General features: G+C 40.3%; 1 protein-coding gene across 1 annotated transcript in view; it reads right to left on the reverse strand.

The window, feature by feature from the left end:
• Window positions 1–23,643, reverse strand: part of EXOC4 (exocyst complex component 4) — an 810,848-nt gene that overhangs the window by 220,573 nt on the left and 566,632 nt on the right. The window contains exon 11 of the mRNA XM_082661558.1: window positions 17,567–17,786. Coding sequence (XP_082517684.1) covers window positions 17,567–17,786 — 220 coding nt within the window. The remainder of the gene's footprint in view (window positions 1–17,566; window positions 17,787–23,643) is intronic.

Genomic DNA, 23,643 nt, shown 5'->3' on the forward strand with positions numbered 1-23,643 from the left:
TCTCCCTTCTTGGTATCTTTTTTTTGCGGTACGCGGGCCTCTCACTGCTGTGGCCTCTCCCGTCGTGGAGCACAGGCTCTGGACGCGCAGGCTCAGAGGCCATGGCTCACGGGCCCAGCCACTCAGCGGCACGTGGGATCTTCCCGGACCGGGGCACAAACCCGTGTCCCCTGCATCGGCAGGCGGACTCTCAACCACTGCGCCACCAGGGAAACCCTCTTGGTATCTTTTGATGGGATGTTGGGATGTTTTTCCTCTTCTCTTGTATTTAATGAAAAGAAATAAATCTGAGACTACCTTTGTTAGCAAGTAAAGTCAAATCTATTTCAGGCAAAGGCAGCTCTCTAAAGATCTGAGCGACAGAGTAGTTAATGTAGTTCAGCCCCCGTCAGCAGATCTGTCGTAAGTCATTACCTTCTCTCCTGCTTATCCACCAAGGAGTGGACCGAGGCAAGATCAAAACAGACAGCAGCCCATCAAACGTCTCAAAATACTTACCCCAAATAAGCCCTATTACATAGAACAGTCTAGGTGACAACCAAGATGGCCATCGGTGCCTGCCTTTACTTAGAAAGTAAATTCAGAATCCTCCTTTAAAACCCAAGGCTTATCCCTATATTGATGTCATTCTGAAACAGCCTGGTGCTCAGACAAGTTTCTCAGTACCAAGCAAAGCTGGTAAACAAGTGTCACTAGCAGTAATTGCTCTCTCATTCAGCAGTCCCTCACGACTCCTCCATCCATGTGGATAAGCCCTTCCAGCCTGTTGGTTTTAAACTGACCTCATAACCCAGATATAATAAATGAATTCTTGAAAAGTTGCATCTAAATTAAAATCTGTCCCAAACTCATTATGAGAATTGATGGATTGCTGAAGAAAACATCTGGAATTTTAATGGACTTCAAAAAATAAAGACTTCAGATAATTAATGATTCTTACACAATATATGGGGTTGGCTGCAGATGATTTTCTGCAGACAAAAGAAAAATAATTTCTTTGTTTCGAGCCCCTCTGGGCTTTCTCCAAAAGCCTAGCTGGCTATACTATATAGAAGTTAGTTGAGAGGAAGACGGCGGAAGAGTAAGACGCGGAGATCACCTTCCTTGTCACAGATGCATCAGAAATACATCTACACGTGGAACTGCTCCTATAGAACACCCACTTAACACTGGCAGAAGACCTCAGACCTCCCAAAAGGCAAGAAACTTCCCACGTACCTGGGTAGGGAAAAAGAAAAAAGAATAAACAGAGACAAAAGGATAGGGATGGGACCTGCACCAGTGGGAGGGAGCTGTGAAGGAGGAAAAGTTTCCACACACTAGAAGCCCCTACACTGGCGGAGACTGCGGGTGGCCGAGGGGGAAAGCTTCGGAGCCACGGAGGGGAGCACAGCAACAGGGGTGAGGAAGGCAAAGCGGAGAGACTCCCGCACAGAGGATCGGTGCCGACCAGCGCTCACCAGGCCGAGAGGCTTGCCTGCTCACCCGCCGGGGCGAGCGGGGCTGGGAGCTGAGGCTCGGGCTTCGCTCGGATCACAGGGGGAGGACTGGGGTTGGCTGCATGAACACAGTCTGAAGGGGTTAGTGCACCACGTCTAGCCGGGAGGGAGTCCGGGAAAAAGTCTGGAGCTGCCGAAGAGGCAAGAGACTTTTTCTTCCCTCTTTGTTTCCTGGTGCGCGAGGAGAGGGGATTCAGAGCGCCGCTTCAAGGAGCTCCAGAGACGGGCGCGAGCTGCGGCTAAAAGTGCGGACCCCACAGACAGGCATGAGACGCTAAGGCTGCTGCTGCTGCCGCCACCAAGAAGCCTGTGTGCGAGCACAGGTCACTCTCCACGCCTCCCTTCCTGGGAGCCTGTGCAGGCCGCCACTGCCAGGGTCCCGGGATCCAGGGACAACTTACCCGGGAGAACGCACGGCGCGCCTCAGGCTGGTGCAACGTCACGCAGGCCTCTGACACCACAGGCTGGCCCCGCACTCCGCGCCCCTCCCTCCCCCCCGGCCTGAGTGCGCCAGAGCCCCCGAATCAGCGGCTCCTTTAACCCCGTCCTGAGCGAAGAACAGACGCCCTCCGGCGACCTACACGCAGAGGCGGGGCCAAATCCAAGCTGAGCCCCAGGAGCTGCGCGAACAAAGAAGAGAAAGAGAAATCTCTCCCAGCAGCCGCAGGAGCAGCGGATTCAATCTCCACAATCAACTTGATGTACCCTGCATCTGTGGAATACCTGAATAGACAACGAATCATCCCAAATTGAGGAGGTGGACTTTGGGAGCAAGATATATTATTTTTTCCCATTTTCCTCTTTTTGTGAGTGTGTATGTGTATTCTTCTGTGTGAGATTTTTGTCTCTATAGCTTTGCTTTCACCATTTCTCCTAGGGTTCTGTCCGTCCATGTTTTTTTTCCGTTGTTGTTATTGGTTTTTTTTTTTACTTTTTAAAAAAAATTTTTTCCTTAATAATTATTTTTTATTTTAATAACTTCATTTTATCTTATTTTATTTTATTTTTTCCCCTTTCCTTCCTTCCTTCCTTCCTTCTTTCCCTTTCTTTCTTTCCCTTTCTGAGCCGTGTGGATGAAGGGCTCTTGGTGCTGCACCCAGTAGTCAGTGCTGTGCCTCTGAGGTGGGAGACCCAACTTCAGGACACTGGTCCACAAGAGACCTCCCAGCTCCACGTAATATCAAACAGCGAAAATCTCCCAGAGATCTCCATCTCAACACAAAGACCCAGCTTCACTCAACGACCAGCAAGCTACAGTGCTGGACACCCTATGCCAAACAACTAGCAAGACAGGAACACAACCCCACCCATTAGCAGGGAGGCTGCCTAAAATCATAATAAGGCCACAGACAACCCAAAACACACCAGCAGACGTGGACCTGCCCACCAGAAAGACAAGATCCAGCCTCATCCACCTGAACACAGGCACTAGTCCCCTCCACCAGGAAGCCTACACAACCCACTGAACCAACCTTAGCCACTGGGGACAGACACCAAAAACAACGGGAACTACGAACCTGCAGCCTGCAAAAAGGAGACCCCAAACACAGTAAGATAAGCAAAATGAGAAGACAAAAAAACACACAGCAGATGAAGGAGCAAGGTAAAAACGCACCAGACCTAACAAATGAAGAGGAAATAGGCAGTCTACCTGAAAAAGAATTCAGAATGATGATAGTAAAGATGATCCAAAATCTTGGAAATAGAATACAGAAAATGCAAGAAACATTTAACAAGGACCTAGAAGAACTAAAGAGGAAACAAGCAATGATGAACAACACAATAAAGGAAATGAAAAATACTCTAGAAGGGATCAATAGCAGAATAGCGGAGGCAGAAGAACGGATAAGTGACCTGGAAGATAAAATAATGGAAATAACTACTGCAGAGCAGAATAAAGAAAAAAGAATGAAAAGAACTGAGGACAGTCTCAGAGAACTCTGGGACAACATTAAACGCACCAACATTCAAATTATAGGGGTCCCAGAAGAAGAAGAGTAAAAGAAAGAGACTGAGAAAATATTTGAAGACATTATAGTTGAAAACTTCCCTAATATGGGAAAGGAAATAGTTAATCAAGTCCAGGAAGCACAGCAAGTCCCAAACAGGAGAAATCCAAGGAGAAACATGCCAGGACACATATTAATCAAACTATCAAAAATTAAATACAAAGAATACATATTAAAAGCAGCAAGGGAAAAACAACAAATAACACACAAGGGAATCCCCATAAGCTTAACAACTGATCTTTCAACAGAAACTCTGCAAGCCAGAAGGGACTGGCAGGACCTATTTAAAGTGATGAAGGAGAAAAACCTGCAACCAAGATTACTCTACCCAGCAAGGATCTCATTCAGATTTGATGGAGAAATTAAAACCTTTACAGACAAGCAAAAGCTGAGAGAGTTCAGCACCACGAAACCAGCTTTACAACAAATGCTAAAGGAACTTCTCTAGGCAAGAAACACAAGAGAAGGAAAAGACCTACAATAACAAACCCAAAACAATTAAGGAAATGGGAAAAGGAACATACATATAGATAATTACCTTAAATATAAATGGATTAAATGCTCCCACCAAAAGACACAGACTGGCTGAATGGATACAAAAACAAGACCAATATATATGCTGTCTACAAGAGACCCACTTCAGACCTAGGGACACATACAGACTGAAAGTGAGGGGATGGAAAAAGATATTCCTTGCAAATGGAAATCAAAGGAAAGCTGGAATAGCAATTCTCATATCAGACAAAATAGACTTTAAAATAAAGACTATTACAAGAGACAAAGAAGGACACTACATAATGATCAAGGGATCGATCCAAGAAGAAGCTATAACAATTGTAAATATTTATGCACCCAACATAGGAGCACCTCAATACATAAGGCAAATATTAACAGCCATAAAGGGGGAAATCGACAGTAACACATTCATAGTAGGGGACTTTAACACCCCACTTTCACCAATGGACACATCATCCAAAATGCAAGTAAATAAGGAAACACAAGCTTTAAATGATACATTAAACTGAATGGACTTAATTGATATTTCTAGGACATTCCATCCAAAAAGAACAGAATACACATTTTTCTCAAGTGCTCATGGAACATTCTCCAGGATAAATCATATCTTGGGTCACAAATCAAGCCTTGGTAAATTTAAGAAAATTGAAATCGTATCAAGTATCTTTTCTGACCACAATGCTATGTGACTAGATATCAATTACAGGAAAAGATCTGTAAAAAATACAAACACATGGAAGCTGAACAATACACTACTAAATAACCAAGTTACTACTGAAGAAATCAAAGTGGAAATCAAAAAATTGCCTAGAAACAAATGACAATGACAACACAACAACCCAAAACCTAAGGGATGCAGCAAAAGCAGGTCTAAGAGGGAAGTTTATAGCAATACAATCCTACCTCAAGAAACAAGTAAAATCTAAAATAAACAACCTAACCTTACATCTAAAGCAATTAGACAAAGAAGAACAAAAAAACCCCAAATTTAGCAGAAGGAAAGAAATCATAAAGATCAGAGCAGAAATAAATGAAAAACAAATGAAGGAAAACTAGCAAAGATCAATAAAACTAAAAGCTGGTTCTTTGAGAAGATAAACACAATTGATAAACGATTAGCCAGACTCATCAAGACAAAAAGGGAGAAGACTCAAATCAATAGAATTAGAAATGAAAAAGGAGAAGTAACAATTGACACTGCAGAAATACAAAGGATCATGAGAGAGTACTACAAGTAACTCTATGCCAATAAAATGGTCAACCTGGAAGAAATGGACAGATTCTTAGAAACGCACAACCTGCCAAGACTGAAACAGGAAGAAATAGAAAATATGAACAGACCAATCACAAGCACTGAAATTGAAACTTTGATTAAAAATCTTCCAACAAACAAAAGCCCAGGACCAGATGGCTTCACAGGCGAATTCTATCAAACATTTAGAGAAGAGCTATCACCTAACCTTCTCAAACTCTTCCAAAATATAGCAAGGGAGGAACACTCCCAAACTCATTCTATGAGGCCAATATCACCCTGATACCAAAACCAGACAAAGATGTCACAAAGAAAGAAAACTACAGGCCAATATCACTGATGAACATAGATGCAAAAATCCTCAACAAAATACTAACAAACAGAATCCAACAGCACATTAAAAGGATCATACACCATGATCAAGTGGGGTTTATTCCAGGAATGCAAGAATTCTTCAATATATGCAAATCAATCAACGTGATACACCATATTAACAAATTGAAGGAGAAAAACCATATGATCATCTCAATAGATGCAGAGAAAGCTTCTGACAAAATTCAACACCCATTTATGATAAAAACCCTGCAGAAAGTAGGCATAGAGGGAACTTTCCTCAACATAATAAAGGCCATGTACGACAAACCCACAGCCACCATTGTCCTCAATGGTGAAAAACTGAAACCATTTCCACTAGGATCAGGAACAAGACAAGGTTGCCCACTTTCACCACTATTATTCAACATAGTTTTGGAAGTTTTAGCCACAGCAATCAGAGGAGAAAAGGAAATAAAAGGAATCCAAATTGGAAAAGAAGAAGTAAAGCTGTCACTGTTTACAGATGACATGATACTCTACACAGAGAATCCTAAAGATACTACCAGAAAAATACTAGAGCTAATCAATGAATTTGGTAAAGTAGCAGGATCCAAAATTAATTCACAGAAATCTCTGGCATTCCTATACACTAATGGTGAAAAATCTGAAAGTGAAATAAGAAAACACTCCCATTTACCATTGCAACAAAAAGAATAAAATATCTAGAAATAAACCTACCTAAGGAGACAAAAGACCTGTATTCAGAAAATTATAAGACACTGATGAAAGAAATTAAAGCTGATACAAATAGATGGAGAAATATAACATGTTCTTGGACTGTAAGAATCAACATTGTGAAAATGACTCTAGTACCCAAAGCAATCTACAGAGTCAATGCAATCCCTATCAAACTACCACTGGCATTTTTCACAGAACTAGAACAAAAACTTTCACAATCTGTATGGAAACACAAAAGACTCCGAATAGCCAAAGCAATCTTGAGAACGAAAAATGGAGCCGGAGGAATCAGGCTCCCTGACTTCAGTCTATACTACTAAGCTACAGTAATCAAGACAGTATGGTACTGGCACAAAAACAGAAATATAGATCAATTGAACAGGATAGAAAGCCCAGAGATAAACCCATGCACATAGGGTCACCTTATCTTTGATAAAGGAGGCAAGAATATACAGTGGAGAAAAGACAGCCTCTTCAATAAGTGGTGCTGGGAAAAATGGACAGGTACATGTAAAAGTATGAAATTAGAACACTCCCTAACACCATCCACAAAAATAAACTCAAAATGGATTAAAGACCTAAATGTAAGGCCAGACACTATCAAACTCTTAGAGGAAAACATAGGCAGAACACTCTATGACATAAACCATAGCAAGATCCTTTTTGACCCACGTCCTAGAGAAATGGAAATAAAAACAAAAATAAAGAAATGGGATCTAATGAAACTTAAAAGCTTCTGCACAGCAAAGGAAACCATAAACAAGATCAAAAGACAACCCTCACAATGGGAGAAAATATTTGCAAATGAAGCAACTGACAAAGGATTAATCTCCAAGATTTACAAGCAGCTCAGATAGCTCAATAACAAAAAAACAAACAACCCAATCCAAAAATGGGCAGAAGACCTAAATAGACATTTCTCCAAAGAAGATATACAGATTGCCAACAAACACATGAAAGAATGCTCAACATCATTAATCGTTAGAGAAATGCAAATCAAAACTACAACAAGATATCATCTCATACTGGTCAGAATGGCCATCATCAAAAAATCTACAAACAATAAATGCTGGAGAGGGTGTGGAGAAAAGGGAACCCTCTTGTACTACTGGTGGGAATGTAAATTGATACAGCCACTATGGGGAACAGTATGGAGGTTCCTTAAAAAACAAAAATAGAACTACCATACGACCCAGCAATCCCACTACTGGGCATATACCCTGAGAAAACCATAATTCAAAAAGAGTCATGTACCAAAATGTTCACTGCAGCACTGTTTACAACAGCCAGATCATGGAAGCAACCTAAGTGTCCACTGACAGATGAATGGATAAAGATATGGCACATATGTACAATGGAATATTACTCAACCATAAAAAGAAACGAAATTGAGATATTTGTATTGAGGTGGATGACCTAGAGTCTGTCATACAGAGTGAAGTAAGTCAGAAAGAGAAAAACAAATACCATATGCTAACACATATATATGGAATCTAAGAAAAAAAAAGGTTATGAAGAACCTAGGGGTAAGACGGGAATAAAGACACAGATCTACTAGAGAACGGACGTGAGGATATAGGGCGCGGGAAGGGTAAATTGTGACAAAGTGAGAGAGTGGCATGGACATATATACACTACCAAACGTAAAACAGATAGCTAGTGGGAAGCAGCCACATAGCACAGGGAGATCAGCTCGGTGGTTTGTGACCACCTAGAGGGGTGGGAGGGAGGGAGACGGAAGAGGGAAGAGATATGGGAACATGTGTATATGTATAACTGATTCACTTTGTTATAAAGCAGAAAGTAACACACCATTGTAAAGCAATTATACTCCAATAAAGATGTTAAAAAAAAAGAAGTTAGTTGAAATATATATATGTTTTCACACACACATACACACACACACACACACACACACTTTTTCTCCCCTCCCCTTCTTGATTTGCAAAAAGTTACTGATAGAAGTCTAGTTAACCAGGGACTTTCTAAGAAAACCAGCCAATGAGACAAGGTCCTATTTCTTCTCCATCTGGAGATAAGGCTATAAAGATATTTGTAAAATTCAAGTTGATCATATTACGTGCTTATTCTGCCTGTAAATAAAAATCATCTCTCATTTGCTCACTTCAGAGCCTTTTTCATCAACAGTTATGAGGGCAAGTTCCCTGGTAGCATCATGTCGGTAAAGGCAGTACTTATAGATTAATCACAAGCATGAGTTGGTCAATTGCCTGTTCCATGACACCATTTAAAGGAAACGTCAGAATGGGTACTTTTAGAAATTGAACACTCTTAAAGCAACTACTTTCCCACTTAATTTACTTCCCTTTATGTTCAGATTTCCTAAGTAAGATATTAAAAACCATGGTAAAGTGCTTAGGGAATGATTGGGAATTCATTTCTGGGATGGCTGAAAAAGAATTCAAATGACCAGGTTTGGTTATGCTATGAAACCAATTCAGTAAAGTGTTAACTGTAGAATCCTGATGGTGAGTGTGCGGGTGTTTTTTTTCAGTCTTTTTAGATGTTTCAAATATTCTCACGATAAACTGTGGGAAAAAAATTGCTGGATTCTTATGTTGGTTGTCTAATCATGTATGAAACAAACTATTGGTAAAAACTAGTGAAGCCTTTCATGTAATAGGAAATATTTTTCATTTCTGTAGGTGTAAGCATCATTCCCTTTGATGCTAATGGATTTTCTGAATGATCATGTGGGTGTGTGGACCAATAATAATAACAATTATGAGACAACAACTCAATATGTAGAGCAGTTCAGAAAGCCCTGCTGAACACATGATCTCATTGTACTCCTCACCTTCATCTTATGAGGTTGTTTGAGCTAGCATCATTCTCATTCTATATGAGGGACGTGAAGTTCAGGGAAGATAAGTGGCTTGGGCTTGTCTAAGGTCACTGGATTGACAAGACCAGATCCCCATTTTATATGCTTTTCCCACCATGCCATGATGAAATTTACATTTCCTGAATGGCTATGAAGAATCACAACAAAAATTCTATGAAAAATAAAAAGTATTAAACTAGTAATAGAATTAATCATACAAAAATAACACAACTTGATAAGAATCTGAAGACACAGATGAATGTTATGAGATTCCCAAAGTCCCCATTAGTACTGAAAGACTTAATTTGCTCAGCTGTCTCAGAAATAGACAGGTGAGTGTTGAAAGCCACGGTGACAATCTGAACAACCAAAGACAAGAACAAAGGCATCTTCTACTGCATCTTCCTGGATAAAACCTGAAGCAACCACTAGTTGGTTGGTTACTTGAGGCCTTCATGTGTCATGAAGAACCCAAACAATATTGCTGGTGAATATTTTATTTTACTTTTATTTTACCTTTATTAAGTAACATTTAAAGAAAATCAAACCCCCACACTGTGTTAGTATTTCTTTCGGGTTAGGTAAACACTGAAGAATCAGCTTAGACCCCAAGGCATCTTGGTTCTAAGACTTATTTTAGCATGGTGAGACCATTAGCACCAACTCTCAGAGCTTACAGGGGAGAAAAAAAAAAAAAATCAATTGATCAGCTCTTTTTTCCATTTAATGATTTTCATGATGACTTCCTACAGACCTTAAACGGGACTAATCTATTTAGGCTAATAAAAGCTAAATCTATTGTGCACCATGGAGTGCAGTGGCAACAACTGGCCGCAATGCAAATACCACTCAAATCCAACATTCTTCATATTAACATAATTTGATATGATGAAACCATATGCTATTGCTGCTGGCCACACTTCCCTGGGAAACGAACAAGAGGTTGCCGGCAGTACCTTGGCGTAGCTGGGGAAATAACAGGCTTGGGCATCAGTGTAATGGCAAATCATTACACTGTAAGCAGCTGTGTCTACCAACTTTCAGTAAGGCTTAACCAGAGCTCCAGCGATCATTCAACCTACCAAAATCTTTCATTTGGAACCTTCCTGACACCTAGAGTTTAGACCACCTTGGCCCTATTGCCTTAACAGCAATACTGCTACACTGCTTCCTGCCAGAGGGTTTTCAAGGAAAATATAGCAAGGTGAATATGTTGCATTCTATATAATTTGCTTCCAATTATTAGGTGTAGTGGGATGAATAGTGTCCTCCCAACATTCCACACACAATCTCAGAATGTGATCTTAACTTGGAAATAGGGTCTTTGTAGATAGAATTAAGGTTAGGGTTGAGGTGAGATCATGCTGGATTAAGGTGAGCCCTAAATCCAATGAGAGTGTCCTTATAAGAGCCAGAAATGGAAAAATGGAGAACATGGGAGAAGCCCATGTTAGGATGGAGGCAGAGATCAGAGTTATACTTCCAGAAGTCAAGAAGTACCAGGACCACCAGAAGATGGAAGAAGCAGGGAAGGGTCTTACTCTAGAGCCTTTGGAGGGAATGTGGCTCCTGGCCTCCATAACTATGAGAACATCAATTTCTGCTTTTTAAGCCACCTAGTTTGTGGTAACTTGTTATGTTTGCCCTAGGAAATGAACATAGTAGCTTTTTTTTTTTTTTTTTGGCGGTTCGCGGGCCTCTCACTGCTGTGGCCTCTCCCGTTGCGGAGCACAGGCTCCAGACGCGCAGGCTCAGCGGCCATGGCTCACAGGCCCAGCTGCTCCGTGGCATGTGGGATCTTCCCGGACTGGGGCACGAACCCGTGTCCCCTGCATCGGCAGGCGGGCTCTCAACCACTGCGCCACCAGGGAAGCCTATAGTAGCTTTAATGGTCATAAATACTGCATGTTGCCTCTGCTGCTAACGAATGATCAGCGGGCAAGTCCAGGAAAAAGAGAAAGGAAGTGAAACAATACCATCTCCTGCTGTCACTCTAGGGTAGTGGAAACAGAAGTTATAGGTGGGTCTTAGAGCACAAAGAACAGGAGTGAGTAAGCAGCAAGTTAGTGATAAGAGGAGATGCAGGCTGAAATCTACAAAGAGATGGCAGGGGTGCAGAAGCACCGTCAGTACAAATCAGAAGTCTATGAAGGTGAGAGTCAGGGAGCAGGCGGGTAGCCGGTAACAGCGGGCAATGCTGAAGTCCAGATGTCTGTGACACGGGCAACGAAGGTGATGTGTTCTACCACCATTACTCCGCCTACACCTTAGAAATGATGTGTTCCTAGGACACAGATTTTATTATTCTTGTTTTATAGAGGAGGAAATAGATACGGAGAGGTTAGCAATTTGGTCCTGACCACAAAATTATCCATTGAAATGTCTGGGATTTCAATCTATTTGTATCTGATTCTAAGACTTATGGATCAAGCTTGATTCAAAGTATCAAACAGAGCCCTCTGTTACAAACCTAAGTGAATTAAAGAATGCCTCAATTATAATTTTTTTGTACTTCCTCTCAGGGCAATAACTGATTCTATGGAGTAGAAAGATCCAGGCCAGCGGCACTAATTCGGGCTGCATATGTCGGGATCATCTGGGCAGCTTATAACACCTGGATGCCCAGGCCCCACCCCTGACCAACCGAACCAAAGCTCTGGGATGGGATCTAGGTGTGTTCAGAGAGCTCCTGGGTGATTCTAATGGGTATTGTTGAGAACCACACCCCCCCAGGTAGCCAGCGAAAGCACAGGAGGATGAGGAAGAGATGGGAGTGTGGGGTTTGCAGCCCACCTCTAACCATCTGACTTCTCAGATGTGCTCTGACACATACTGGGGCAATGAGGAAAATGAAAATATGCTTTAAATGTTTCAAGATTGCCTAAAATTTTTGACTTGCACAGCTTATGTTTTTTTTTTTCCTCCAATGATGGGGGAACAGAAGCCAAAGCATTAGGAAAGCTGTCTCTGTCTCACATTGCCCTACATGAGCCAGAAAACGTAGTCTCATCCTGTGTCTAGAAAGAACTTTGCAAAATTCAGCAACGTGCTAGACTAGGAAGCAGCTTCCGCTGCTGCTGCTGCAAATATTGTTTTTACAATTTCTGTGCCTGTATGAAACAAAGCTGAATAGCTTTTTGAAGTTAACTACTGTTGTTTGTCTCAAGGCTAAGAGTCCAGTGTTAGAGCCCCATTTCCTAACCTCCAGCTGGAAACGCTGGCATTAAGACAATGCTTCTAAAAGTTCTGTCTCTATTAAAATCAACTAGAGGGCTAGTTAGACCAGAGATTCCTGCACCCCATCCCGGAGTGGAGGGAGGTTCAGGAATCTGCATTTCCCACAAGCTCATGTGATGTGGATGCTGCCCGTCCATGGATCACACCTGGTGTTGCACTGGTACAAGGCCGTGCTTCTCAAAGTCTTATGTACATACAAAGCACCTGGGGATGCCGTACATATGCAGATTCTGACTCAGAGTCTGATGTTCCCGTCCACAGACCACTAAGTAACAAGGATACCGGGTATTCCACTGGGAGGTAGGGGAGAAAACTTTACTTGTATTTTTTGTTCATACAGATGTCCATTCAGCTATGTGATAGGTAAGGGATTAAAAAACTTAAGCATTAGTCCCCCCTCCCCTTTTTTGGGTGGAGATACTAAAGAAGAATAAATTACATTCCCCAAACAGTGATAAACTAGGGAACTGAGGGAATTTTTCCTCATGTCTGATAAATGAACAGTTGGTAGATGCCTGTTACATATAAGGCATGAGGGAGTATCCACTTCAAACAATCAATTGTTTCCATAGCTCCATGTCCGGAATGCCAGAAGATCTGACTCAAGAGAAATGAGGAATTTCTCTTAATGGATTTCTTTAATTTGCATCAGTATACTTTGTCTTGCAATGGATGGAGCCATTTTGCAGAAAAAGCGATGGTAATAGAGGCCTCGCAGATGGTAAGAGCATGAAGTATAGTCCATCCTGCTTCTATCTGAGAGCATCAGAGGCATAAGATCTATGACATTTTAATTTAAACATTGTCATGAATCTTAAACCCAAGACCATGAATCTTACACCATGGGGCAAAACACGCACACCCATGCCCTTGTACTAAGGAAGTCATCATTCATTCATTCATTTTCATTCACTCAGCCATTTATTCAACATTGCTTTCTCTATAGCAGGCATGGTTGCAGGAGCTGGGGATTTAGGAGGGAACCATCTGTAACAAATATCCGAGCTATTCCATCTGTTGGAAAGTGGTTTAGACGCTGAGGCAAGAAAGACGGTTGGTTTTACACTTCTACTCCTGTGAGGCAATATACGGATTTAGAGCAGTACATCTCTGGCTATGGTGAGAGTCTGGTTCCAGACTCTCCCCCATACCCCCAGTCTGTCACAGATGTATACTTTTATAAAATAAATAAAAATGAACTACTGGAAAAAAGAAATTTTTAAAAACCCGGTGATAAAAACACAAGTCCCAATTTTTTACTGTTAGGTTCAACAGACAATGTCAAATTGCTAAAAAAAAAAAAAAAGTGTCTAAATGGTCTAAATGCTTACTCTCAAACTCTGCCCATCTCACAGCAGACTAGTAACAAAGAGGTTACCGCACGGGATCCAGGGTTGGGTCGCCTGGGTTTGAATTACAGTTCTAGCGTTGCTAGCTAGGTGACTATGGATGGGCAAGTTATTTAATTTCATTGTTTCTCAGTCTCCTCCTTATAATAAGAATGCCACCTTCACAAAGCTGTTGTCAATGCATATAAAACATTTACAAGTCAATACATATAAAGCACTCAGTAGTGTCTGGCTCACAGTAGATGTTTTAAAGTGTTAGTTGTCACCATTACTACTATTTACTATTATGAATGCTATCATTACCACCATTAGACTTCCACTGTTACTACTATCACTTTGGGCATCTGCACAGTTGTTTCACCTATAAAATGGTGCTTGTAATTTCTTCCTTCCTATTTCCTTCCTTCCTTCCCTCCTATGAATTCTGTGCCTAGAAAGTAAAACTACCAATGCAAAACTACATTATCACTCAAGTAAATGCCCCCTTATAACCGACTGTTTATCCTGACCAATGTCATTTCAAAGAGGAAAGGACAAAATGTCCTGGGGTTTTCTGCGTCTGCACATCACCAGATAAGTAGATGGAAGCAGCACTGAGACAGCTGTCTGTCCACTCTCTGTGGAGAATCCAGTTGGGCTGATGCTTCATGACACTGGGTGCTGCCTCCGGGGAAAGGCACGATCCCTTCCACTCTGTGACCAAACAACAGTCTAGCAGAGGGAATGACTTTGAAGGACATGTAATTGAATACTTAACCCGCCTGCATTTTTCACACATACATATATTTCTTCAAGCTCCCTTCTTAACAATTGTTTTGTATTCTCAGCTAAAATGGTTGAGAATAATTTCTCCATTATTTTTCTTTAGTTACGTCTAATTAGCTGAGAATAAAAATATCAAGGTGACACTGAAACACATTTAAGAAACATTGAAATTTGAGCATGGGAAATTATGTTTGAAAACAATTTACAATCATTACAAAGCAAGAGACTTTCTCAAGATGGGAAAGGAAAATAACCACCTCTTCACTTGCTTTTGTAACCTCATAACTGACAATATTAAACAAATTTACTGATATGGTCTAACTAATTTGCATTCTTATAAAATTTTTATGAAGAAAGAGAGGACAACAAAATAACCAAATAAGAAAGCAGGTGTTTGGGCTCTGTAAACATATTTGGAGGTTGATAACTTGCATGGCCTTAGTTTTAAGACTTACTCACTTACATATAACTATCATATCTTGACAAGGTCAAAGAGAGGAGAGGTAAAGTTGGAGTTCTTACATAGCCTCAGAATGGAGTAACTGACTTAAAGAACAAGAGGTGTAGCAACATGTACAAATGGCTGGTGATGAGGTTATGAGTGACTTGACAAGCACATCGGTAGGCTGCCCAGAGATGCCATTTAGCCAGCAGTGTGTGGCCCTGACATGGCCCAGACTGTAGTCAACTAGTGGAGTTCTAATCTGTCTTTGTTACTCAAGTTGAAAATCATCATGTTTAATGAGCCAGCATCTTTAGTTCCCAGATTCACTCTGTAGTGCATTATTTCTCTTACATTTAGTACGCTAAGCATATTAAAGTTGCTCTGTGCAGCATACGGCATGACCCTTGAGGGATATACATACTGAGAGGTTTTCTGATGGAGAGGATGTTAATGATATTGTCAGACATAAGATAAATGTAAACAAGTTTTTGTCACTCTCTTTCTCATCTTCCCACTCTGACTCTGCAGTTAAGACTCTCAAAATTTATTCACTGTGTCCATCCACCCATCCATCCATCCACCCATCCATCCATCCACCCACCCACCCACCAACACACATAAACATTCATTCAACAAGCTATCGAGTGTCTTCCTACTGCCTGATACTGTACTATACTTTTGGAACTTAATTTCTAGTGGGAAAAGATAGGAAATCAACAAGCTAGAAAATAAATGATTATAGTTGTGCTAAGAAGGAAAAAAAATTAAAATGTTAAAATAGTGACTAACTGGGGAGATCTATTCATGATCCTAACAAAAAACAGAATTCCATTCAGATGACTAACTGAAGAAATATTAATGAAAAGATGACTGACAGAGGTACAGGCAGCACTGAAAGAAGCAACAAGGGACGCTCAGGCACCCAGACACCAGTAACAGCAGAAAGCTATCATCAAGGGCCAAGGAGGAGAGACGGTGTTACCAGCGTCCAGTGAGAGCTGAAGCCATACAGGAAGTGTCGCCTGGCAGGACCTCTGGTGACAGAGGGAGGCACCCAAAGACAAAACTATGATCCAAAGTGGAAAGGAAGGAGATAAGAACCCAACCTCTTTCTCCTTTCACCCTCCAATCTCCTGCTAGTGCTTCCTATTGGCAGAACCTGATCACAAGTCATTGGCAAGGGAGTTTTGGTGACACAGTTCATAGTTTGGCTTCAGTGTTGAGAACAGACAGATTCGGAGCAGGAGGTGGGGGCGGGGGGGGGGATGGAGAATAACCAAGGAAGGGGACCTACTTAGGCAGGATAGTTAGGAAAAGCTTCCCTGTGGAGGGGACGTTTGAACAGGCACCAAGAGAAGATGCCGGCCATGCAAAGAGCCAGTGGAAGAGTAATCCAGCAGACGGATGGGATGAGTGAGCACATGCGTTTGCTATTCTTCCTTCTCTGCATCCCATACTCAGTACAGATCCTCACTAGGAACACATCTAACATAAACTCAGGCAATGCAAATGAACACTTTCCTGGGTGTGATGCTACTGTTCAAGTTCTGGTAGAAGTGAATGCCTCTATTCTATTTTCTCAATACCATAGAAGAATTTGCTTATAAAAAAAGAATGCTCACAACTAGGACATTTCCCTATGAAAGGGCCAGCATTTCTATTAATTCTAATGTACAAAGAAGGAAGAACCAAGGAAGACATATATAAAAGCAGGTGAAGGCAGGCAACTGAAGCAACTATATATATATGTATCACTTATAGAACTTCTCTTTGAAGATCTCAAGTCTTCTACATTTTGAGATATCCTCATACCATGCAACTTACATAAAACTATGCTATTGTACCCATCATTCTCTTAAATGAAGAAACACTATAAAGATTCAATTACAGTGTAATAATAATTAACGTATAGCCAGAATTGAAATTCATAGTAATTTTCTTTTAGTCTTATATTTACCTCTAAGTCACTGGCTTAAAGCATATAAAACAAACACCTCAAGTCTATTAATCCATACATCTGACAAATTATCTTATTTCTGTTGTCCAGAAACCATGTCTTTATACAATGAAAGTAAAATTTTCATATTAAGATGATCATCACTTAAATTAATAAATGATCTGACTTTTAAAAGCCAGTTTTTTGGGTGGGTTCAAATTCACTGTGACCTAGCCAAGTTACATACGGTAAGTCAGCCCTCAAATGGTACAGAGGGTTTACTGTTGGTAATTGAGGTTAGGCAGAATAACTTCCTTCCTATAAGTCCTTCTACTCCAGGATGCATTCACCATTGGAAAGAGAGTTCTTTTCAAGGACAAATTCCAGGCCAATAATGAGGAGTTGCCTGCATGTTAATGAGACTCACCATCTCCCATATTCAAAGCTAACCACTTTTTTCTTAAAGATCTTCAGGAATTTCCATTATCTCTACACTAGTCCTTAATTTCCCTGGTGCCTGTTTAATTTATTTCCTCTTGTTTTGTCCCTGATGAATATGGAAACAGATGGTAACTCTTCTCCTTCTTTTTTCAATTTGTGGTTCTTGCCAAGTCAATGAAAACTGCAGATAAAAATAGTAAGTTCAAAGGATGTGATTACCTGTAGGAGAGGCCGCTGCACCCCCAGCACTTTCATGGTGTCTGCATTAGCTAGGATCTTCAGGGGGTCAGATGTTTTCGTGACTCCTTCAATCTCCTTGTTGATCTCAGCCAAGACCTGATGGAGGAAGATGTTTTTGATGTACACGGTGAGAAACTCTCGAAGAGGACACTGTTTGGCCGGGCCAAGTCCCAGGGCGTGCTCTATCTCCTGAATGAATCTGAAAGACAAACAGAGCACAACCACTGTTAAGTGTATCAGAAAGATAGCTACAGAAATATGACCAAACACACGTGGGTATCTCTGACTTTTGCTGCTTCCATGGAGAGATGTGGGGAAATTACCAGAATTCTCAACAAGAGCAGGTCACTCTATTTTCCATCTACATATTAGTTTTTTCTAACACAAGTTATTTCACTTATTCAATAGAAATAGGATGAAACAGAAACAAAAATTCCACACTAGGGGGAAAAGAGGAGAGACAAAAATATTTTTTATTAATTCAAGAAGGAAATAAGAATATAAGAAGCAAAAGAAAGCATTACACAAAAAACCAAATTATGATGCAAAGTACATCCCAAATACTGCATATTTCTTACTAGGATCTTTATACGTGTAGATAGAACTTCTAAAAAGAGAGAAAAAGAAAGGATAGTATTTAAATTTATGATGCTGTTGGGAGGTTATGAAAGGAAACAGGATGGGAGGTGGGGGCAAAGGAGAACTTTAACCTTATTTGTAATGATCAATTTCCTTTATTAAAAACACTTAAAGCACACATAGCAGAATGTTAACTGTCAAAACTCAGAGATGAGTATGCAGATATTTGTTATGTTATTCTTTGTACTTTTCTACACTGGCAGTTCCTGCTTTCATGGTTCTGATATGCACAAATGGAAGTTACTAAAGTTTAGTGAATAACACCAGTACAACAAGATTTGAATTCCAGTTACCACAGTATGTTAAGAAATCTCTATGTAAATAATTAATGTTTATCATAATCAATGATCAAACATGTCACTTCTTTCAAAGTCAAGCAGTGATTGGTCACTGCACATCCATTACGCAGTTCATGGACAGACAGCAAAGTGTGTAGCTGTGTTGTCTCCTTGTCTCTCAGTGATAGACCCATGTGACAGTTTACAAAAATGGATAACTGAAAAAATGAATTGGCCCAAACACCTAAAAGTACAGGGGAAAAAAAACCCTGAAAGTAACACTGGGAGCGACATTTGAACTGAATGTAAATGGATTTACAGAAGAAATAACTGACCCTGGGAACATCGACACTGGCCCCATTCGAGAGGTATCTGCAGCCAGAGTAAAGGCGGACTTACTGACCTTAAAAGAGAAAATGATTGTGATAAAAGAGATGAAGACACCCCAGGGGAAGGGATGTAGGCAAAAAATGTTACCTTAAAGGAACCCTTGGAGATGTTTCATGACATTGAAAAGCAAAGAATTAAATGCTGGCAGCTGATCTAAACTGAGAAGGAAGTATGACATTTCACCAACGCACAGAAAAGATGCTCACTGTGTATCATAAAGTACCCAAAAAGAAGGTGGCATGCACTGTTCAAATTACTCTTGGTAAGATTTACGAAGAAAACACTTTAATTCTCAGTGTTTCTAATGTTACAGTGTATGAATACATATTAGTTCTACTTTTCATTTCTGTATATATTTGTAACTGACAGTAGAGAATTTTTAATGTTTTCACAAAAAATTTTAAAGTCATGAAACAATTGTGATTTTTCCCATTGATTAATATTGCTTTGCATGGTGAGTTTTACAGTTCCACAATGCTTTGCAAAGTAAGAGTGGCCTCGTACTTTAAATTTTTCTCAAAAGTGTAGAAGCGAAATAAAAGGAAACAGAATCACATGAAATAAAGACAAAAAAATGAATGACTAACTGGGAATATATATGTGCAACTTATGTCACAGATGACAGTTAGTAAAAAAAACAAAGAACATGGTAGAAAAATGATCAAAAGACATGAAACGACAATTTACAGTAAGTGACCATTAAACACACCAAAAGTTTTAACTTCATTCATAATGAGAAAAATGAACTATACTGAGATACCATTTTTTTGGTAATTAATGTATTTTTATTATTTATTTATTTATTTTTAACATCTTTATTGGAATATAATTGCTTTACAATGGTGTGTTAGTTTCTGCTTCATAACAAAGTGAATCAGTTATACATATATCCCCATGTCCCTTCCCTCTTGTGTCTCCCTCCCTCCCACCCTCCCTATCCCACCCCTCTAGGTGGTCACAAAGCACCCAGCTGATCTCCCTGTGCTATGCGGCTGCTTCCCACTAGCTATCTATTTTACATTTGGTAGTGTATATATGTCCATGCCACTCTCTCACTTCGTCCCAGCTTACCCTTCCCCCTCCCCGTGTCCTCAAGTCCATTCTCTACGTCTGCGTCTTTATTCCTGTCCTGCCCCTAGTTTCTTCAGAACCATTTTTTCTTTTTTTAGATTCTATATATATGTGTTAGCATACGGTATTTGTTTTTCTCTTTCTGACTTACTTCACTCTGTATGACAGTCTCTAGGTCCACCCACCTCACTACAAATTACTCAATTTCGTTTCTTTCTATGGCTGAGTAATATTCCATTGTGAGATACCATTTTTTATACCCATGCATCAGCCAGATTCCAAAAGTTTGAAAACACACTGTCGGTTTAAGTGTGGACAAAGCCATTCTCATATATTGCTGATGGGAGTGAAAAACGTTACAACCCTCATGAAGGGCAAATTGGCACTATATCATCCAAAACTACAAATGCATTTCCTTTGACCCAGAAATCCCACTTCTGGGAAATTCTTCCGACAGCTGTTATCTAAATATGGATGAGATGATCTTTGTACAGGGTACAGGGATCAGTGTAGCACTGTTTTTATGGCAAAAGACTGGAAACAATGCAAAAAAATCCATCAATGAGAGATCAGTTAAATAAACTATGGTGAATCTACACATTCTGCAATACTGGGCAGCAGCCCCAACTCTCAAACGTGGAAGCTTTTGATGCACCAACATGAAAAGATCTCTAGGATATATATTGTTAAGTGAGAAAAGCAAGGTATTTAGCAGTGTTCATATTTACTATATTGACCTGCATATAAGAATTATATAACCTCATTTATTTATTATAAAGACATCCTGGAGGGATTCACAAAAAACTAGTAAAAGTGAGTACCTACAGGAAGAAGGGATGGTGGTGGGGCCTGGCAGAGGACTGGGAATATACTTTTCAATTATAACTTTTTATAATCATTTGATTGTTTTAAAAACTGTGAATATATTAGCTACTCAAATAAAATTAAATTAGTGTAAAAATTATCGACATTTATCAAAGACTATATTTTATAAATTGCTTTCCAATTAGACCACATTTAAAGTTTGGTGTATAAATGTTCCTTAAGTTTAGCCGTTTAACCTAATTAAGAGTTTCCTTTACTTAATAAATAAATACATTGTGGTTGTTCTTCCATATCACCAGTGAAACATTCCATTAACCTCTGTGGCATGTGGAGGCGGGGGGTGGGGGGAAGGAAGGAGAGCACAGGGGATTATCACAATCACCCAGGAAAGTGGAAATTGAGAAGCCATGACAAACAGCAATGAGGTTTCTTAATTGATGTAATCAACATGGGAAGGGAAATAAAAGCCTGACCCAAAACAAGATATAATAAATCTTTTAAGAAGAGAATGAGTAGAAGAAGCCAGGAAAAAAATGAAGAAATAAAGAGTACATAGTTAACCATGGCTATAATTTTAAGATCTCCAAATACCACATCGTACTATGTTGCGTCCTTCTGATCTCATCTAACCCTCAGAGAAACCATCCACCCAGGGGCATCTTGGTCCCCTTGGTCTGACTCTGAAAGACAACCACTGTTATTAATTTAATAACAAGTAAATATACCAATCATCAGAAACGCTATTCATTCTTTTCAATGGGACTTAGAAGAAGAGTTTTCTGAGCAGAAGTACTTCTTGCATTTCCAAAATCTTTACCAGTTATTAGGAGGAGATTTTTAGTAGTTAACCTGCTCCTAAACAAAGTGACAGAGGCTCTAAATTATCCACTTTTTCTTTTTTTCTAGTCCCTTATTTGTCTTTGGTGCCCCTAAAACATGAAACTGCTCTGAGCAGCACGGATGGAGGCGCTCCCATTACTTTCAGCTGAATGATCTCTTTCGAATACAAATCATTTATTCCCTAAAGCACACACATCAGTCTAAAATGACACATTCAGGTTGATGGTGTCATCTCTAACTTGAGGGGACCCATTCAACATGTTTCCAAATCTGCTTTGGGAGCTGTGAGGGTCCTCACTGTTCAGAAGGCATAAAACATGCAGAAGAGAATGAAACAGAAAAATTAGGGCTGTCTCACCAGCCTCTTCTTTTCTCTGGAAAAAATGAGAAGCAATCACATTAAATGGCAAAATGCCCTTTCTTGGGCAGGAAGGACACAGAATAAGAACTTTCCTAGGCATCCAGGAGGCGAATCACACTCACAGTCACTGCAGAGAGGAAAGGTTTAGGGAAGTGGAGTGGCCAAGGGCAAGACACGTAAAGTAGGTATTCCTGGGTCTGGATCTCGAGTGTATAGTCTTGGGCAGATTACTTAGCTTCTCTTCATCTTATTTGTGTATTCTGTAAAAATGGATATAACATGCAGGATTTGTTTTGATGATTAAATAAGGAAATAAAAGTTAAGCGCTCAGCACAGAGGCTGACATAAAGTCAACTGCTAATTAAGTGACGGCTGCTGCTATCTGTATAATTACTATCAGTACATAAAATCCTGATGAGGTTGGAGACTAGAGCAAAGTGTGACGCATTCTGTGATTGTTTTCACTTGCTCCTTTACTTTCCCATGCAATTATCTGCAATTGGCAATATGGGCCATTAGATTATTACTTTGACTATTTCAGGAACACACGGGATGTAGGAATGACCAAAGCCCCACGTGGCCAGGGGACAAGTGTAAATTTCTCACTGATGTATCCTCAGTGCCTAATACTAGTCTACGGCTGCTACACAGTAGGTTCTCAGGAAATAACTGGTGAATGCAGTGTTGAATAAAATTAATAGCTCCTTTAATTTCAACCCATAGCTCCTAAAACTAGGGTGTGACCTCTCCAATAAATAACGTCCTTCTCCCAAGGATTTGGACTGGAGGTCCAAATAAAAGATTCATAGAAAAAGAAAGAAAGAAAATTAACCCATATCTCCACCACAGATGCCTTGGACTGAAAGAGTATTCTCTAGTCCTTGCCCACCTTCTCACATTGTTTTTTGCTTTATGCAATTTGGTTGTTCACAGTACTTCATATTTGCCCTTTCACAGAGGATAATACTCATAATTGTAAGATTCATTCCATCAATACATTATTAACCCAAACATCTATTAAGAAACATTAATGCTGCTTCCTGGTTTTATTACAGATAATCCTACAGTGAACATCTTCATTTTGCTTCTGTTGAATTATTTCTACATGTTAAGATACTGGGAGTAGGGCTTCCCTGGTGGCGCAGTGGTCGAGAGTCCGCCTGCCGATGCAGGGGACACGGGTTCGTGCCCCGGTCTGGGAAGATTCCACGTGCCGCGGAGCGGCTGGGCCCGTGAGCCATGGCCGCTGAGCCTGTGCGTCCGGAGCCTGTGCTCCGCAACGGGAGAGGCCGCAGCAGTGAGAGGTCCACGTACCGCAAAAAAAAAAAAAAAAAAAATACTGGGAGTAGCTCCTCATCATTTTCCATGGGTTACTCTATATTTTATTTCCCCCGGATTCCCAAAGTATGCTGCATGTATCCGTTCACCTATTAAGAACCGTAAAAGTAATCTGTTGAATGGGAGGTAGGAGAGTCAGTCACGGGTACAGAGGAGACTCATCAAAAAGCCCCGTTTTTCCAACAATGCTCCTAATCAGCTTTATGGAAGTAAGAAAACATCGAATTGTGAACAGTGGAAAGAATCTCATTAGGAAAGAAAACACTTCAAAGTTAAGATGGAACACAGATGGAACCCTGTCAAAAGGGTATTAT

The sequence above is a fragment of the Grampus griseus genome, assembly GCF_964374135.1.
Source record: "Grampus griseus genome assembly, chromosome: 9".
Lineage (NCBI taxonomy): Eukaryota > Metazoa > Chordata > Mammalia > Artiodactyla > Delphinidae > Grampus > Grampus griseus.